Source organism: Xyrauchen texanus, chromosome 36, assembly GCF_025860055.1.
Source record: "Xyrauchen texanus isolate HMW12.3.18 chromosome 36, RBS_HiC_50CHRs, whole genome shotgun sequence".
Lineage (NCBI taxonomy): Eukaryota > Metazoa > Chordata > Actinopteri > Cypriniformes > Catostomidae > Xyrauchen > Xyrauchen texanus.
The window spans coordinates 9,339,112-9,358,410 of NC_068311.1; the positions used below are offsets into that span (position 1 = coordinate 9,339,112).

The 19,299-nt window shown below is 34.8% G+C and overlaps 3 protein-coding genes across 4 annotated transcripts in view; all 3 read left to right on the forward strand.

Moving 5' to 3' along the window:
- The first annotated feature begins 5,565 nt into the window (after positions 1 to 5,565).
- Positions 5,566 to 9,724, forward strand: mmp13b (matrix metallopeptidase 13b). Its single transcript, XM_052107392.1, has 10 exons — positions 5,566 to 5,661; positions 5,751 to 5,989; positions 6,661 to 6,809; positions 6,930 to 7,055; positions 7,151 to 7,306; positions 7,401 to 7,521; positions 7,626 to 7,759; positions 8,620 to 8,779; positions 8,907 to 9,010; positions 9,301 to 9,724. Exons 1-10 carry the CDS (start codon positions 5,566 to 5,568, stop codon positions 9,399 to 9,401), a joined length of 1,386 nt encoding a protein of 461 aa, XP_051963352.1. The 3' UTR covers positions 9,402 to 9,724.
- A 2,377-nt stretch (positions 9,725 to 12,101) lies between these two features.
- n4bp2l2 (NEDD4 binding protein 2-like 2) lies at positions 12,102 to 17,756 on the forward strand. Of its 2 annotated transcripts, XM_052107190.1 has the most exons (6): positions 12,102 to 12,230; positions 12,574 to 13,653; positions 14,887 to 15,013; positions 15,214 to 15,302; positions 16,473 to 16,549; positions 16,776 to 17,756. In XM_052107190.1, the coding sequence occupies exons 2-6, from the start codon at positions 12,574 to 12,576 to the stop codon at positions 16,897 to 16,899; spliced, it is 1,497 nt and encodes a 498-aa protein (XP_051963150.1). In that variant the 5' UTR covers positions 12,102 to 12,230; the 3' UTR covers positions 16,900 to 17,756. The 2 variants fall into 2 exon arrangements, with proteins under 2 accessions (XP_051963150.1, XP_051963152.1); XM_052107192.1 differs by lacking the exon at positions 16,473 to 16,549.
- A 1,116-nt stretch (positions 17,757 to 18,872) lies between these two features.
- pds5b (PDS5 cohesin associated factor B) overlaps positions 18,873 to 19,299 on the forward strand; it is a 49,157-nt gene continuing 48,730 nt past the window's right edge. Inside the window, exon 1 of the mRNA XM_052107402.1 lies at positions 18,873 to 19,117. The gene's annotated coding sequence lies outside the window, so the exon portion shown is untranslated. The remainder of the gene's footprint in view (positions 19,118 to 19,299) is intronic.

A 19,299-nucleotide genomic window follows, 5' to 3' on the forward strand; every position in this document is an offset into this window, starting at 1 on the left:
TCACTGACAGCAGATGTCTCTGCCACATTTTTTACTAATAAGGTTACAGCCATCAGCAGTACATTCTCAACACCACACCCTTTCAAACATCCGCCTCCTGTATGCAGCTCTTCTGTCTCTATGTTCTCTCTTCTGACTGACACTAAGGTCTCTAAATTCCTCCTCTCCAACAATCCCACCACCTGTCTCCTTGACCCCATTTCTTCCTACCTTCACCAAGCCATCTCTCTCGTCCATCCCTGCACACACACATATAATTAACACATCTCTACTTACAGGCATTTTCCCACTATATTTAAGCAGGCTCGAGTAACCCTGCTGCTTAAAAAACCTGCGCTTAATTCCACACATGTAGAACACTACAGACCAGTCTCTCTTATCCCATTCATTGCAAAAACACTTGAAAGGTCAGTTTTCAATCAGATCTCTGTATCTCTCTGGAGCTGCTGGATGACAATAAGTCAGGCTTCAAAAGTGGACATGCCACCAAGAGTGCCCTGCTGTCTATCACTGAGTCGCTGAGGCAGGCGAGAGCTGGATCCAAATCATCCATCCTGATTCTACTGGACCTTTCTGCAGCCTTTGACATAGTCAACCATCAGATCCTACTTTCTACCCTCTCTGGGCATCACACAAACTGTGCTTGTCTGGTTTAATTCCTATCTTTAAGTTGGGTCCTTCAAGGTAGCTTGGAGAGGTGAGGTGTCCAAGTCACATCAGCTACTTACTGGGGTACCTCAGGGCTCAGTGCTTAGGCCACTTCTCTTCTCTATATACAATACATCACTTGGACCCATCATTCAGGCACATGGGTTCTGTTACCACTGCTACGCCAATGACACACATCTCTACTTGTCTTTCCAGCCCAACAACACCACAGTGACTGCTTGAATCTCGACTTGTTTGGCAGACATCTCGGCCTGGATAAAGGAACACCACCTGCAACTTAACCCAGCGAAGACTGAGCTCCTCGTCTTTCCAGCCAACCCTGCTGTTGAACACAACATCACCTTTTAGCTTGGTTCAACTACAATAAAGCCTTCCAAAACAGTCAGAAATCTAGGAGTAACCATCAATAACAAACTCAATTTCACAGACCACATCTCAAAGAAAGCACAATCATGTAGATTTACACTCTACAATATCAGAAAAATAAGACCATTACAGTACTCTCTGAACATGTCACACAACTTCTTGTTCAGTCACTTGTCATAACTATACTGGACTACTGCATTGCTCATATTGCAGGCCTCCCTGCATGCGCAATTAGGCCCCTGCAAATGATCCTGAATGCAGCAGCACGTCTGGTCTTTAATGAACCAAAGGAAGCGCAAGTTACACCACTCCTTGCCTCTCATCACTGGCTGTTTCAAGGCTCTGATGCTGGCATACAGAACAGTCACTGGGTCTGCTCCAGCATGCCTAAAATCAGTTCTACAGAGCTACGTTCCTACCAGAAGCCTGCGGTTGGCTAATGAATGGCACCTTGTTGTACCAACACAAAGAGGCACCAAAACACTTTCCCGGACATTCGGTCTCTCTGTACCACAATGGTGGAATGACCTTCCCACCTCCATCCGTGAAGCAGACTCACACTCTGTTTTAAAAAAAACGACTAAAAACACATCTTTTCCATGAGAACTTAACTGTTCACTCATAATATTTATATTTATATATATATATATTGTATATTGTATTGTATATATAAAGTGCATTTGAACAGCGTTGAAACACTTTCCTATGATGTGTTACATTCATACGAGCAGACGGAAAAGTATGTTTGAAGTAAGTTTGGAGCAGTAGAAATAGAAATAAACCTTGTGTAGCTTGTCAGATTTACACTAAGCTAAAATGCTATTTCTAGCCATTTTACATGCACATGTTACAAGGCACGATCATATTTCTTTATCCAAAAAATTCACATTAGATCATAATTTCTTTTTTTCTAGTAAGACCTAAAAATATCTAAAATCCTTAAAACTATATAAATTAGATTTATCTTGTTTTAGAAACAACTCTGCATAAGATATTTAGGTTTATCAGAGAATGTATTTTTAACATGTGTATTTTGTCTTACTGTACTGGAGTTTTTGTCAAAATAGGCACAAAAAAATCTACCAGTACTGAAGAAGTAATCCAAAGTATTAGAATACTTTACTGACTTGAGTAATCTAACGGAATACGTTACAAATTACATTTTACAGCATGTATTCTGTAATCTGTAGTGGAATACATTTCAAGAGTAACCCTCTGAACACTGTATATATATATATATATATATATATATATATATATATATATATATATATATATATATTCTTGTTGCACTCAAATCTGTCTTGAATCCTTCTTTTCTGATACTAGGGAAACGTTGTAATGCAGCACTTTTCGTACCACTTTCTTGAGTCTTAAGAAGAATCGCTTATGATGTATTATTCCTCTTTTGTAAATTGGATAAAAGCGTCTGCAAAATGAATAAATGTCAAAAGTAAATGTAAATGTCAAGCTTCCCATATTCCTTTGATGAAAAGTTAGCAATCCTAGCATTTTACCACTCAATACTGGAAGCAATTCATTTCTCAAAATCCCCTTCCTCATACATCCCGACATACATGTGACATAGTCCACATTACATACCGGAAAATTTCCCATTTTACTGTGACTCACATCCATTCAGCATATTTGCATTTATTTACACAGTTGCTTTGGCTGACTCCAGCATCTCTCTCTCGTTCTCTTTCTCTACTTGAATTATCACCATGGCTAATCGTCCTCTGGCAAAACAAAGCTTTTTCCTGAGTAAGCATGTTAGGCTTTTTATTGTGCCACTCATTTAAGATTTACATTTACATTTATGCATTTGGCAGACGCTTTTATCCAAAGCGACTTACAGTGCAGTTATTACTGGGACAATCCCCCCGGAGCAACCTGGAGTTAAGTGCCTTGCTCAAGGGCCCAACAGTGGCATCTTGGTGGTGCTGGGGCTTGAACCCCTGACCTTCTGGCCAGTAACCCTGAGCCTCAACCACTGAGCCACCACTGCCCCCTCACATAAAAAAACAAAAAACAAAAAAAAATGATGTTGTTTGACTTCATATCCAGACAGAGTAACTGTGTCAGATCACAGGATCTGCAATACTACATTGCAGGTAAACAAATGGGGGTTGTTTTGTTTTTTACAGGCATACAGTTAAAATTAGCTACTGTTTTTCATAGTTGGCAGATGTAACATCAAATGTTGTCAAAAGCATGACCTGATGATACAAGTTTAACAACTTAAAATTCCAACAGTGTTTATTATTTCACATCTATAATTTTGAAAACTACTTTGGAAAGACATCATATTGTGTTGTCAAATTGTTTTCTACAATCAGTGTGTCTTGTAAAATGTAATAAGTGCAGTTGAGCAGTGGTATTATAGTTACATACCTCCGTAATGTGTGTACTTTACAGAGGCATGAAGTAGCACAGTCACATTTCAAGAATTTTGTAGTAACTCACCTAAAACATTTAATTCATGCTTCAAAACCTAGTTATTGTGTCAGAAAAATGCCACCAAAATGAAAGGTTTTTTTGCCATCGTATGAGCCGTACACAATTGTTGTTTTTTTTTCACCGTGGCAGTCAACCCTGAAAATGTTTGTTATATACAAATTACATTTTTGTTCTACTTTTTTGTTGACTCTGACCGCTTACTGTATTATACAAGAACATCAGTTGAATGCTATTGGGTATCACAATTAACTATCTAGATACTGATTTCAACATTAGGTAAAGTTTACTGGGATATGCACATTTGTATGTATACAGTAAATGTATTTTTGTATCAGTGCATTACATGTAAGCAGAAAATTTACATTTGCATGTCCATTTTGACACATTTCTTACATATAAAGTCACATATAGTGAACAGAAAATTGCCAAAAAATGACATCCATGCAAAACAAAATTATACAAATAAATAAAAATAAAAATAAATAAAATAAATAAAAATAACCTGCAACAATGAAAAACCTACACTGTAAAAAATGTCCGTAATTTTAACAGAAAAATTGTGTAAAAATGCTACAGAAATAAAATGTTAATTGATTAACAAATATTAACTGTAAAATATACAGTAAAAAGTTGTAATATATTTTAAAAGGCAATACAGTAGTTTTTACAATAAAATTATTTAAATGTAAAAATTAAGATTTTCCTGTACAGTACATGTACTTTTTTTTACAGTAAATTATTATTATTATTATTATTATTATTACAGTAAAAATCAGTAATCGGGCGTTCCCACAATTCCCTGCATTACCCATTACATTTCATAATATTTTATGGAAATAGTTATGTTTCATCATATTTTTAATGTCAGTTGCGTACACTGGGGTGTTCTGTGTTATATTTAAATCCCACATATGTTACCCTGATGTTGTTTAGAGTTTGTGTGAGTGATACTGAGCACTGTCTAAATATGTTTATTGGTCATTGTTCCTGGAAGAGGCACTACTGATGAACTTCATGTCATCATGCGCTCTTCTGTAGTTACTATGGTGATTAACAAATACCTCATAAACTAAACAACAGATTTTTACAGTTTCAGAAGACATATTAATACATTTTTTTTACTGTTAATTTAACAGATTTTTTTTTTTTTTTTTACAGTGCCAGCGTGTAAATTACAACCATTTTAAACTGTAAAATGTACAGGTTGTTCTGTAAAGTGATTTACATTTTAACTGTATTTTTTACAGAATTATTCTGGCAACCACAGCCGCCAAATCTTTTTTGTAAAAACTGAAGTTGTGACGAGTATGACAATTTCACTGAGAATCAACTCAACAGTTTTGATCAGCAAGCCATTTGCATTTAGTTATTGTGCAAATTGTGGACAATTGTACTTACTCTTATATAGTGCCTTACTGTCTGGCCAGGTTTAGAAGTCATATGCCAGGTCTTACTCAAAGCTGAATGGCAATGATTCAGAATATCATGACTGCAAGAGCAGTCTGGAAATGCTATTCATATTTATGTACATAAAGCCATGTAAGGGAGTTGGCATCAAGTTTCACCATCATCTAGTTATTTTAATAATATTTTTTTCACACACGAACAAGTTTGGGAAGTACAGTTTCATCCAAAAGGTTTCACTGTGTTTTCATAAAAAGGTGTTTTTATATAAATGTCAGGTTGGGGTAAGTTGTCACATTTGTTTTGTAATTTCATAAATTTCATAATTTTCAAAAAAATATCTAAAATCACTGTCACTGTAGAAACAAAACAAGAAGTACAAATACAACTTTGTAGCCTTTTCACTATTTACTATTTAGCCTTTTAGATTTTTTACTCTTTTCCTAAATTACTCATCATACTTGAAGCCAAAAAGCAGCACCTTAAGAAACCTTTGCATGATATCATTGCTTACTCAGGTAAAAAAAAACCACATGTTGCTGGCTGTGTGCATAGAGGAAGTGATGGATCAACCAAGGTACTTTTACATGAATCACACACATCTATGGATAGGAGAGAGCACTATAAATATCCCAATGAGCCCATTCAGAATGTTATCTGGTCAGCATGGAGCTCACAGCTGTGATATTGTTGGTAATTGCGACATACTCTTTGGCAAAACCTTTTTTAATGGAGGAGAAAGAAAAGGTTTCATTAGCTCAGGTAGGGGAAGTTTTGCGCTTTTAAAGAGCTTTTGTTCTTTGATATGTTAGTTTTGCCTTTTATTTCTCCTGTTTTTTAAATGTTTCTAGAAATATCTCAGAAGGTACTATGGCATGCCAGCTGGACTCCAGAGAAAAGGAAAATCATTGGATCTCATGCATGAGAAGATAAAAGAGATGCAAGAGTTTTTCAGGTTGGAAGTGACAGGAAAGCTGGACGACAACACTTTGGAGCTCATGGAAATGGCACGCTGTGGGGTTCCAGATGTGGCTGAATATAATCACTTTCCCAGAGACCTCAAATGGCAAACAACAAATGTGACTTTCAGGTTAGTGTTTGTTTTTGAAACCTTGGTAATAAATATACCAAGTGAAAAGAGTGAAAAGTGAAAGGAGGCATGTCAAAGTTTTATTTTTTAAATAAAATGATTAATTAATTAAAAATTATTAAAATAAATAACGATAAAAAATATATTAAAATATATTAAAAAGTAATATTTAAAATAAAAATACATTAAATAAAATATCAGTACTTCCCTAAAGCAGTGAAAGGGAGTTGGCATAAAAATTTTATACAATAAGAAACGAATAAAATAATGTTTATAAAATATAATGCACAAATTATTAATATTATTACATTAATATTATTTTTATAAAATCTGATATTTAAAATAAAAATAAAATAATAAATATTTGAATAATTACCAATCAGTAAAAGAGTGTTGGCATCAAGTTTAATCTTTATTTGTATATTTAAGTTAAATAAAATAATTTGACCATCAATGCAAAAATATTCATGTTTTCACATTACAAATATTAAATAAAATGCAATATTTAAAATACATTCAATACAATATTAATACCAAAAAGCAGTGTCTCAAGAAATCTTTTAATGTACAAAAATATGTCATAAATATGTGTTTTTAACACGTAATTAAATTAAATATTAAAATGAATATTTGTTGTTTGTATAACAACTGTTATTTAATATTTATTTCAGGATACTGAACTACACTCCTGACCTGAAGAAAGCAGATGTGGACAGGGCTGTTCAACATGCTTTTAGAGTCTGGAGTGATGTGACTCCACTGAAGTTTAAGAAACTTTATGAGGGAAATGCAGATATCATGATCAGCTTTGGAGCAAAAGGTGCCACCATTTTCATAGTTGATTAAACAGTGTGTTGTGGGAAGATAAGAGAAGATACCAAACATTTTTCACCTATTCTTTTAATCTTTCAAAAGCATTTTGTCTTTATTTGAATGACAGAACATGGTGACTTCAACCCATTTGATGGACCTGAGGGGCTTCTTGCCCATGCATACCCACCTGGAAACGGTATTGGTGGTGACACACACTTTGATGAGGATGAAACATGGACCAAAGACTATCATGGTACAATAAATCCTACAGATATATTTAAGCGATGCTCAAGAGAGCAACATTAATCAGCTTTTTTAAACGTATAATATCAATTATTTTCTTTGCAGCATTCAATCTCTTCTTGGTCGCCGCCCATGAATTTGGTCATGCTCTCGGTATGGCCCATTCTTCTGACCCCGGGTCTTTGATGTACCCAGTGTATTCTTACTCCCAGGGTTACCCTCTGTCTGAAGATGACATTAAAGGAATCCAATCTCTCTATGGTAAGCGACTTATAATACTGCCTGTTTTACTATATATCTTAGATCATTCAAAATATCTACATTCTACTGATTTTATTTTTGCTTTTGGTTCAAGGTTCAAACCCCAACCACACAAAAGTCAATCCCAAACCAGAGGCTCCAAACAAATGTGACCCTGAACTTAGTTTTGATGCTGTCACTGAACTACGTGGAGAGACGATAATTTTCAAAGACAGGTGCTGGATATCTATGAAAACTCATTTGTCATAAAACTTACAGAAATAGTTACAGATCTATCTGGCAAATGACTGCTGCATCATTACATTCTTTCTTCTTGCAGGTTTTACTGGCGGCTACACCCACAAATTCCTGAACCTGAACAAACCCTTATTAAATCTACTTGGCCAGAACTTCCAAACAAAGTAGATGCTGCCTATGAAAACCCAGAGAAAGATATCATCATCATATTCAGTGGTTAGTTGCTTTTTTAACATTAAAAGCTGAAGTGAGTACTTTTTTGATGTTAAAATACTTTCTAATTTCCCAGCTTAAAATGCAGAGTCAACTATAAAGTAAGCCATTTGTAGGTTGATTCACCCGAAATCTATCTGATTTTCTTTTGTTTATTAAAGGGATAGTTCACCCAAAAATGAAAATTCCCTTGTCATTTACTCACCGTAATGCCATCACAGATGTGTATAATTTTCTTCTGTTGAACAAAAGATTTTTAGAAGAATATTTCCACTCTGTAGGTCCATACAATGCAATTGAATGTTGGGCTGAACTTTGAAGGCCCACAAAGCATATAAAGGCAGCATAAACAAATCCATATGACTCCAGTGGTTAAATCCATATCTTCAGATGTGATATGATAGGTGTGGGTGAGAAACGGATCAATATTTAAGTCCTTCTATACAATAAATTATCCTCCCTGACCAGTAGGTGGCGATATAAATTATGAATTTGAATCGCCAGAAACAAAAGATTAAGAAAGTGTAGATTTATAGAAAAAATTGACTTGATTTGTTTCTCACCCACACCTAGTATCATATCAGTTCTGAAGATATTGATTAAACTACTGGAGTTATTTGGATTACTTTTATGCTGCCTTTATATGCTTTTTGGACCTTCAAAGCAATGGCCACTATTCACTTGCATTGTAAGGACCAACAGAGCTGAAATATTCTTCTAAAAATCTTAGTTTGTGTTCAGTAGAAGAAAAAAAGTAATACACATCTGGGATGGTATGAGGGTGAGTAAATGATGAGAGGATTTAAATGTTTTGGTGAACTATCCCTTTAAAAAGGATATTTTATGATTGAAAATTCCTACAGGTATCAAAATGTGGGCTCTTAATGGCTACACTCTGGTAGAGGGCTATCCAAAATACATCCACAAACTGGGCCTACCTAAGACTATCCGCAAAATAGATGCAGCCGTTTACATCCGAGACACGGGCAAAACTCTACTATTCACAGATGAAGATTACTGGAGGTATGTTTTAATCTTGTGAAACATTAAACCCCTAAATATTTCATAGCTGGCCCTTCGGAAGTTTGAGTATTCTGATCTAATAAGCAAATTCCACACTCCAAGTTAATGTGAGCCACTTCTCCTCCAGTTATGATGAGCAGACAGGCACCATAGACAGTGGCTATCCACAATCCATTGAAAAAGACTTTCCTGGAATAGGAGACGAAGTGGATGCTGCTGCCTACCATTATGGTTTGTATACATTTTGGGTGCATAACTTTCTCAAGAAAGTTGTATGTGCTATTGGATTATTATTCACTTTTAGGGATAGTTCACCCTTTTTGTCATCATTTACTAATCCTCATGTTGTTCCAAACAACAAGGAGAGCAAATGATGACAACTTTTTCATTTTTGGGTGAATATTCCCATATTGTATACCTGTATTATTGTATGCAATTGTGTGAATTACTGTATATTAGAACTAACCTTCCAAGGCATGGATTATTGAATGAGACTAATTGTTGTTACTCTTTTTAAACAGGATATTTGTACTTCTATCGTGACCATCTGCAGTTTGAATACAGTTACAGTTCACGGAAAGTCATGCGTATCATGAGGGCCAATTCTATACTCAACTGCTGAGCTCTTATACTGTGGATGTGCCATAAGCTGTCAATCACTATCAAGTGCTGTAAAAAGTAGCATTCATTTTTAAAACATTACAGTTACTGAGCTGGTATATCAGTAGAAAGAATCTGTTATATATTTACTCCTTTATTTATAGACCATGATTCTGGAATCATGTTTGTGATATTTTGGTAAAATTAACTTCTTTATGATTCTGTATATGGGAGTGTGTATATCCCATGGGTGGCAAAAAGGTGAAATATACACTGATTGAACTGAAAACTATAAATGTGTAATTATCTCTCCAGTACAACTGTTTGAACATAATAAACACAAAAAAGTCCTCATGAAGATTTCCAGAGTGAGTTATTTGGTATTCTGAACTGTCACAAGAAAATAAAGGTTATTGGCTTTTTGTTAATTTCTTCGGGGCTGTGTATACAGAGGACATATAAATGAAATAATGCAGTGAATAAATAGAGGATATATAAGTGAATGGACATTGTGAATGAAAAGAAGATATGTAAGTAAATAAATAGAGGACATAATCTAATCGTACGCATCTATAATATTTCATGCTTGTTTTTCATACTTCTATTTTTATTGTTATTTGATAGATTTTATTTACAATAACTGAAACAAAGTTAATAAATAACTAAATTAATACTAAAAATTATAATAAGAAATTGTACCATTCTAATGTGCATATAGGTTTGTACAAACAACCATTTAAAGCATGGTATGTCTATACACATCACTGCATTAATAAATATACAACAATTTTACCAAAAAAATCTGCTATAATATATGTAATTCAGTATATAATGTACATATACATACCTACTTGAATATACAGTACAGGTACATACAGGTATATACATATACACACACACATACATATATTTTTTACTTATAATTTCAAATTTTTAAACATAATGTATATAGTTCCAAATAACTCAAAACCATGGATTAGTCAGTTTACGTTTTTTCTGCCATATTTCTTCCAACAGATATTCTTGGTTTCTTATGTTATAAATTCCATTCTATTGCTGTTTTTTTTGGGGGTAATTTGCTTAAGTGCTGCAATTCTCAGAATTCTAAATAAATATTTATCTTCCTTTATTTTATATTTTGGCATTTTACACAGAATCATATTTTATGGTTATACTATTGATCACATGATAATATTTTTTATTCTTATAAAGCACCTTTAAAGGAACCTTTAAATGCATAGAGAAATACAAAGCATATAAAAAAAGTTCGAAATACAAATAACTTATAGTCAAAAAGTAATAGAAAAAAAAAACATAATATGCATGTAATTGCATATTTATTGCACAACACCATCAGAAGAGTGTTGTTGGTCTCTGCCATGACTAATAAACACATAAACAGAGTCTGTTTGTCCCTTTGTGGTTCTGGGTTGTAGCCTACTCATTCTGTACAATGTACTATGGTTGCATGTTTTTTTTTCCCTCTCTTTTCCCAGCTTCCAACCATGTTGTTGGTACAGCACAGACAAGACTAAAAGCTTTTGGCAGTTAGATGGGTGACACTGCAAACATTCTCAAAAGCTGGGCTGAATTAATCTCACCACTCATGGCTTTTGGCTGCACCCAATCTTAGGGGATTTCAGTAAAAACCCATATGTGACCACAGTGTTTACATATGCCTGGTGTACTGCAGCAGACGTATCCTGCTGTGTGATATAGCAAGGTTGGGGATTTTATGGGACAACTTGTTCCTTTGATGGTCACTTTAGTGGTTATCAAAAATGATTTTTTAAACTGAATTATCTAGAAATCTGTGTGACTTCCATTTTTCTGTATTTAGTGTTTTGCAAATGGCTGGTTATTTTTGCTAGCAACTTCGTATGGTGCAATTCAACATTGACTTTGTTATTTATGTTTTAAACAAAGTAAAAGTGTAAAAGAAATACAATGTCATCTTTTTTATTATGTGCTTGTAATAATACAGTCTATAAAGGATTTAGACCCAAAAAGCTGTAAAAGGACCCCAGGTTTATTAAATAAATGTTTTTTTTTAGGAAGTTTGGGTTTAGCTCCAGGGATTTACCGGCAGACTCCACATAATTTATTAGAGGACAATCTGAAGAATCCGGTTCCCAATTCTTTATACCAATGTATTTTGTATTGGTCATCCTTCAAAACAAAATATGGGTTGGCATATAATTTCAGTCACACCATTTCTTCTAAAAAAGTCAGCTGTGGGCAGGGGCGAAAATTTCATCAAAATGTTGGGGGGGACAATAAACATAACAATTCTCAAGAGCAATTTTTGAAGGGGACACCAAGGTTTTTTTGTTGTTGCCCCATTTGCATTTGTATTATTGTATTTCTTAAACAAATATTTTAAGAATATATCATTATATTATTTACAATACACATATGTTAATGATATTTTAGGGGGGGGACAACCCCACCGACCACCCGCAATTTCCGCCTATGGCTGTGGGGACTAAAAAATGTCTTTACAGGAGAGGACTCAGTGGTTACTGACACACTTTGTGGTTAAACCAGTTTTCAATTGTAGTTAAAAAAAAATTGCTTAATTTTTTTTTATTACACACCGAGACACTCGCAGTTATGGATATCATAAATAATTTTATAAAGGTCTTTTATTTTATACATTTTTATTTATGTGACAGAAAATTGGATTCGGACTTTTATTTTGAAATATTTCACTTCCTGGTGTCGTTATGCGTCAGGTCTGTTGTGTTCACATTGAAGGTTTGATGTATCCATACAACCATTTTTAGATATGTCGATGGTGAAAACATTTAAACAACCAGAACATTTTGCATACGTGTTCTTCAAACTTTAGGTAAAGTTTTTGCGCACAGTTTATACAATTTGGAAAAGTCGTTTTATATAAAGTCAATGGATCATAAACCTCATAATTGTTCACATGTGTGACTGTGTAGTTGTACGTAGTAGGCTAACCTGTAATCAGTTACTGTAATCAGGTGGTATGAATTGTCCATGATGGAGAAATCTGTGTCCCTTTTATCTAAAAATACATCTATTATGTGTTATAAACTATGTTATGTGTATAATTTATTGTGTATAACAGTTTATCGATCTATAAGTTTTGTTAAGTGTTTGAGTGAGTAATATGTGTCATTTATTTTAATTTAACTCATTGTTTGTTTTGTAATTATTTATAGATGCCCAATGTAAATGGCAATGAGTCTACATCTCTGCCTGATGGTGGAAATGTAGAGGGACCCTATGGAAACATACCTCTGACTTCCTATCATGGTGTCAAGAAGACATCAGTGGTAAATACATCATCCAATCAGACACTCTTTAAAAATTATTCAGATGATAAAATAAGCCACACAAGAATTTTACTAGATGGAAGACCGTTCAAGACCGAATGGGATGAGTTAGACAAAGAAATGAATGGCAGACAACTGGATCCTTCAATACCTAATGTGAGTAAAGAAGTTACTAATACATGTTCCAGAAAAGGTACAAGCCAAAGAGACAGAGAACGTGTCATTAAAGAGTTGGGTACCACTAGTACTTCATTTATTGGGCCTTCGTGTCGCCAGGAGCCATCCATTGAGCAGGAACTTTGTGAATTTTACAAAGAGCTTGAGGAAGTAGACAGCAGTGACAAGGTTGATGGGGATACCGGCAGTGAGCAGGGTCACCATCTGTCCTACAATCCAGAGAGAGACCAACCAAACAGGAAGGACATTCCAGATGGTGTAACTGATCACAGAAGAGCCTACAGACCCTACCCAGATCAACACGAACGCAGTGGACATCAGTGGAAATACGAAGATCCAAAGAGATGGAGATCTCGCACACAATATGGTATCGATGGTTTTAGTCGAGGGGGACCCGTTCAAAATTGGTGTCCACCTCCACAATGGTTTGCCCAGGGCCCTCGTGACTCAACGTCCCTGAACTTCCCTCCCCCACCCTCTGGAGGTCCCATGTATCCTCCAGAGAATAGACATCAGCAGAACTTCCACAGTCATACTAACAACAGTATCTGGGCCCCATGGGAAGAGCCACAGTTGCCGTCAAATGAATGGCACGGTTATGGAAGGGGTTTATCGTCAAGTGGTTATCCTGGATTCTCTGGAGAATATGAAACACCTTCTTCAAACTGGCAACAGTACAACCCTGAGCAACATTATGTTCATGAAGAAGGTCAATATGAGCATTATAACAATAGTTTGGTTCTCATATTGTTGAGGGGGGTCCCAGGGTCTGGAAAATCCACTCTGGCTAGTTAAGTTGTTACGAAAACCGTAAAGAAAATTAAACATGTAATGGAAAAGACCTCATTGGTACGGAGCCCCTTAAAGGGCGGGGAGGGAATTTATTTTCTGAAATTGTTTTGCTATCTGTCGCAAAATTTTGATTTCCATTACAATAGTTTGTGTTCCCCTGCAATTATTTGGGTTCTCTGGCTTAATCCATCCCTTTTGAAAATTAAAAAAGTTTTTACTCCAATAACCATTGCTGAACTATGGGATTTGCAGTAGAACTATATTAACCACAGAATTTACCATGGTTTTACGCCAGAAACCATATTTTATCCATGACATTCGTAGTAAAACCAATGTTATGCAAGAAAACCCCAAACTATTGTATACAATTCTGAATCATTCTGCAAAAAACAAAAACATTGTTACGACAGTTTTACTATAATACCACAATGGTTAATTTGTGGTACATGCATCATGATTTTCAAAATGACAGTAATGTTTATACAAAAAACAAAACATGCTCTTGTAAAATTGACCATGGTTTCACTGGCTTTAAACTGTAGTAACCATTTCAAGAACCATGGTACATTTGCCCCAAATTAACCATGGTGTTAAAATAGTAAAACCATGTTTTCTGGCAGAATGATTATGAATTTTATTACCTTAGTTTTGGTTTTCCTGTATTATTACTATGGCTTTACCACAAATATCATGGTTAAAAATAAAATATGGTTACTGTAGTAAAACATTATAAATGTTGTGGCTATAGTTTAATTACAAATACTATAGTTGAACTACAGTTACTGTTGTATGGTATTTTTTGAAGTTACTATAGTTTTACTACAAATACCATAGTTCTACTATGCTTACTGTAGTAAAACCACGGTTCATTTTCATAAGGGATGGATAAAGCTATTGTGAGGGAACAAAATATTTACAAGGGAATGCAAAACTGTTATGAGGAAAGGTACACTATTGTGAGGAAATGCAAAACTATTTAAAAATAAATTCTCTAACTGTCCTTTAAGGGGCTCCGTATATTTCAGTTTCTGCACCTGTAAGTATGTCTTATGTCTACAGTACCTAATCAAACAAGCAACAGTTGTACACTGTTAAATGTTTTAGCTGCTTTTGGTATTCATTTTTACAGTTCTATTAGTCAACAGCAGCAGATTGTTTTCCGTGTTTTGATATTTTAATTATGCAGAGTTTAAGCTCAAATATTTTTTTATTAATCCACTGTATTTTTTCAGAGAACTCTTGTCCACTGGTCCTAATGGAATGATACTGAGTACAGATGACTACTTTTTCCAAGACAACAGATATGTATTCGATCACACTTTGCTTGGGGACGCTCACGACTGGAATCAGAAGAGAGGTAAGAAGACTGCATGTTACACCTCTTTTTACATGGAACACTAAGAATTTAAGTGTTTCAAATTTTCATACGTCAGTTAAAATGTTTTTAATGATGTAATTTACAGATATTCAGTTTGAATACAGTTTGTTTGGACAACTTTAATTTGGGGAAGTGTATTTGGTGAAAAAGCTAATTCATGTCACTTTGTAATTTCTAAGCTGAACGAGCGATGTTGGAGTGCCGCTCACCTATCATCATCGACAACACAAATGTTAAAGCTTGGGAAATGAAGCCTTACGTTGAAATAGTGAGTTGGTGTCTTTAAGCATTGCTTGGGTTTGGAGTGAAAAGCATTTTTAAATAATGTTCCATGTGAGTTCAGCATAATCTAGCTTTAGGAAACTGGCTGCAACTTTTATCAGGAATATGTGATGTAATGTGTTCCATATTCTGATTTTATAGTACAAGTACTTTAACTGCTATTAGTGTCCCGTAAGTAACTTTAACCCTTAAATGCATGGGAAGTTCACCAAACACTCTTACATATTTGAGTTTTTAGAGACCCAGCACTTATATCTATCACAAATGGATCTACAAAATGCCCAGATAATGTCAAACTTTCAAAATATTTTCAATATAATTGGAAAATAATAGATTGAAAATATATTTTGATATATTTTTACATTTTATTTTTCATATATCAAAGAGAAAATGCAACAAGTCAGGACAAAGCTAGAACAGGATTCATTACTTTCAAACTGAAATTTCCTCAGACACAACTGGAGCTAAACATAACATATAAGATACACAAAAGCTACACTTGAGTATTTTCTCAGGCACTTATTGAGTCTAAATAGATGTTTAACTTACATAATTTCAGTAGTAGACCCAAATGATCATCATACTGTTCATGTGTCGTGCTTGCTATAGTTTACTTCCATGTTGTTGTTTTTTCAATATATTGCAATGTCACATGTAAATCAAGTCAATAATTGAAACATCAGTGCCAACTTGAGTAAGAAATAACATGTAATAATATGTATGTGTACACGTACTGATAAACCACCATTGTTGTTAATTCATTGTTGCACAGAAAACCAAGATGATATAGTATTTTTTGAATGAATATAGTACTCATTTATCTTTTAATAAACAAAGAAATATATATTATGTGATAGTAAACTTGTATAGATATGAAATAATCATAAAAATATAACTTATGGAGGTGCAAAAAACAAAAACAACACTTTTATACCTAGGGTCTCTGATGACAATATACACATTTGGTTCTTAAAATATGAAATTATAATTATTATTTTTCAATTTTTCACTATTTATAAGAGAGAGATTGAGGAATAATAAAGCGGTGTGGGCACAAGTCCAAAAAATGGATGAGGTACAGGGAGTTGAATGAGGTTCCAGGTTTTCATTTAAGGGTTAAATTAAAGGAAAAAAAAAATATATTAATTTTTCACAGGCTTTAGATCACAGATACAAAGTGGACTTCCTTGAGCCAGATACACAGTGGAAATATGATCCTGCTCAGTTAGAAAAGTAAGTCTGTTAATAGTTTTGGTTCTCATTTTACGCAAGGAACTTTATGACTTTTATTATTCACTGAATGGAGTTTTGACTTTGGATCAGGTTCTGGCTTACAGTACAGAGGTTTAGAAAAATGTATTGTATTTACTATTTTTAATTTACATATCAGTCTAATATAGCTTGGATATCCTGGTAATTGCCTTTAATGTCTTTTAATGTCTTTTAATTTTATCAACAGGAGGAACAAGCATGGAGTCCCTGGAGAAACAATAGCAAATATGCTGGATCGTTTTGAGCGGCCCATGAATGTTGACATCGTGATGAAATCTATTGAGCCTTCCCATAAAAGCAAAGGCAATTAACTGAGCTCTGATGACATTTAGCTGTTTTGTTTCTGAAATATTGCCAAACTTTTGGAGTTTTTTTAATCAAGCTTTTAGAATTAATACATTGTTTTGAAATGTAATTTATGTATGATACTCAAGAGTATGTTAAATACTTAACATTGTTAATATTTGTCAAAAACATGTGAGTATTTAACAAAATAACTCTTTTTGGGGGAGTGACCAAATGTAAAAGTTTGTGAATTTGCCATTGAAAAACCCATATTGATTGACCACTAATCTGAATATAGGGGGGGGCATGTCCACCTCAATGTCTATAGAGGTTACAGCCCTGAATATACATATGAAAATTTAGTGTGCTTTGCATTTATTATGCAGTATGTACAAATGTTGTATTTAGAGGGATATATTTTGAGCTTTATGGGCCATTGGTAAAATAAGAGACACATTCTGTGTGGAAAAACTACATTACACATAAAAACCGTTGTGGCCGACTATACACTTGGAACATTCTGTGTATTTCTAAGCATTACCTACATTTTCAATATACCAGCTCAATGTACTAGACACTGATCTAATCTCAGGGTTTACATTTTACAAATGTAATTTATCTGCCGGTGCTGTACATTATTGACAGCTTATTTACTGAAAAATAAGACCACAATTTTCTTAAACTGTTGATTTTTTTTTTATAGAAGTAATTGCTGTCTTGTATTGTTACAATGCAAATAAAGCCATTTTGAAAAAATGCCCATTGCATGTAATCGTTTGTAACTGTCTTTTAGTCTATTAGAGATGGGCGCATCCAGGCTTGGGAGAGTTACATTTAAAATGTATTCCACTGAAGATTACAAAATACATGCTGTAAAATATACAGGAAAACAATAAAAAACATTTTTTGCATTTAAATCTTTGTCCTAATTTGAAATATCTTACTGGAGAATTTTATTACCATCTAATGTGGATTTTCTTGAAAGAAGGCTGGACTAGGAAGAGAAATCGGCCTGGGATTTTACATAGCAACTGTTCTCTGTTCTCCCGTTGGCCAGTCCTCTCATCAACAAGGTATTTCCAGCCACAGAAAGCCGCTCACTGGATGTTTTTGTTTTTGGCACCATTCTAAGAGTAAATTCTAGAGACTGTTATGCAGGAAAATCCCAGGAGATCAGCAGTTACAGAAATTCTCAAACCAGCTCGTCTGGCACAAGCAATCATGCCACAGTCCAAATCGCTAAGATCACATTTTCCCCCATTCTGATGGTTGATGTGAACATTAACTGATGCTCCTGACTTCATATCTGCATGATTGCACTGCACTGCTGCCACATGATTGGCTGATTATATAATCGCATGGACGATTGTTAGTGCCAGATGGGCTGGTATGAGTATTTCTGTAACTGCTGATCTCCTGGGATTTTCACAAACTACAGTCTCTAGAATTTACTCAGAATGGTGCCAAAAACAAAAAACACCCAGTGAGTGGCAGTTCTGCGGATGGAAATGCCTTGTTGATGAGAGAGTTCAACAGAGAATGGCCAGACTGGTTCAAACTGACAAAGTCTACGATAACTCAGATAACTGCTCTGTACAATTGTTGTGAGAATATTAGCATCTCAGAATGCTATTCTGAGATACGGGTTGGTGCTGTTTTGGCGGCACAAGGGGGACCTACACAAAGGGTTTAAATGTTGTTGCTTCTCTGTCTGTCTGTCTGCACACTGTCTATTTATATATCAATCTATATATAAATATATGGCTTTTAAATATAAGATTTTAAATGACCAATTTTATCCAAAGAATTCCAAATAATTCCATTTAATAAAGGTATCGATACTGTTATATCAGCGATACTTACCTTAGTGTCGGATCAAAAAGAAGGCAGAAACCCTCTGTCATATTCATGGCGGTCGATGGATGTCGCTATTGCACCATGAACTCAAAACTGCTAGTGTGACAGAGTGCTCATAAACGCTCGTTTATACACCACCCATTTACGTTCCTGTTATTGCAATTCCTTTCTTTGTCTAAACCCAAACAACGTTTTCCAATATAGCCGCAAAACACAGGCATGTCCATAAATAAATAAACCCTAGTGGAGGAGGGAAGTGAAGGGTCTGTATTGAGAGGAGCTGCACTAACTGGGGCAGATAGGGACAAATTGGCGCCATTTTGAAGCCGACAGGAGGATCTCAGTAGTGGGAGAAGCGATTGGAGCGCGCACTTTTCCCCCAACAAGGTAAATTACAATTTGTAAATAAACAGGAATCGGAGCGCGAGCGGTTTTCGGTCTGCGCGAAGAGCGTTTGTCCTTGTTCGTTATCATTATTCAGCCGCTTTGGTTAGATATTTAGCCTTTATCGGGGTTATCTATTCTTCTCTCAACCCATGTGAGGACATCTGTCTCTCGGCATGTCTTTC

Coding starts and splice junctions, on each gene's coding strand:
- mmp13b (XM_052107392.1), top strand. CDS start 5,566: ATGGAGCTCACAGCTGTGATATTGTTGGTAATTGCGACATACTCTTTG. Junction 7,307..7,400: donor AGGAATCCAATCTCTCTATG/GTAAGCGACTTA, acceptor TTTTGGTTCAAG/GTTCAAACCCCAACCACACA. Junction 8,780..8,906: donor ACAGATGAAGATTACTGGAG/GTATGTTTTAAT, acceptor CTTCTCCTCCAG/TTATGATGAGCAGACAGGCA.
- n4bp2l2 (XM_052107190.1), top strand. CDS start 12,574: ATGCCCAATGTAAATGGCAATGAGTCTACATCTCTGCCTGATGGTGGA. Junction 13,654..14,886: donor CTGGAAAATCCACTCTGGCT/AGTTAAGTTGTT, acceptor CTGTATTTTTTC/AGAGAACTCTTGTCCACTGG. Junction 15,014..15,213: donor CGACTGGAATCAGAAGAGAG/GTAAGAAGACTG, acceptor GTAATTTCTAAG/CTGAACGAGCGATGTTGGAG.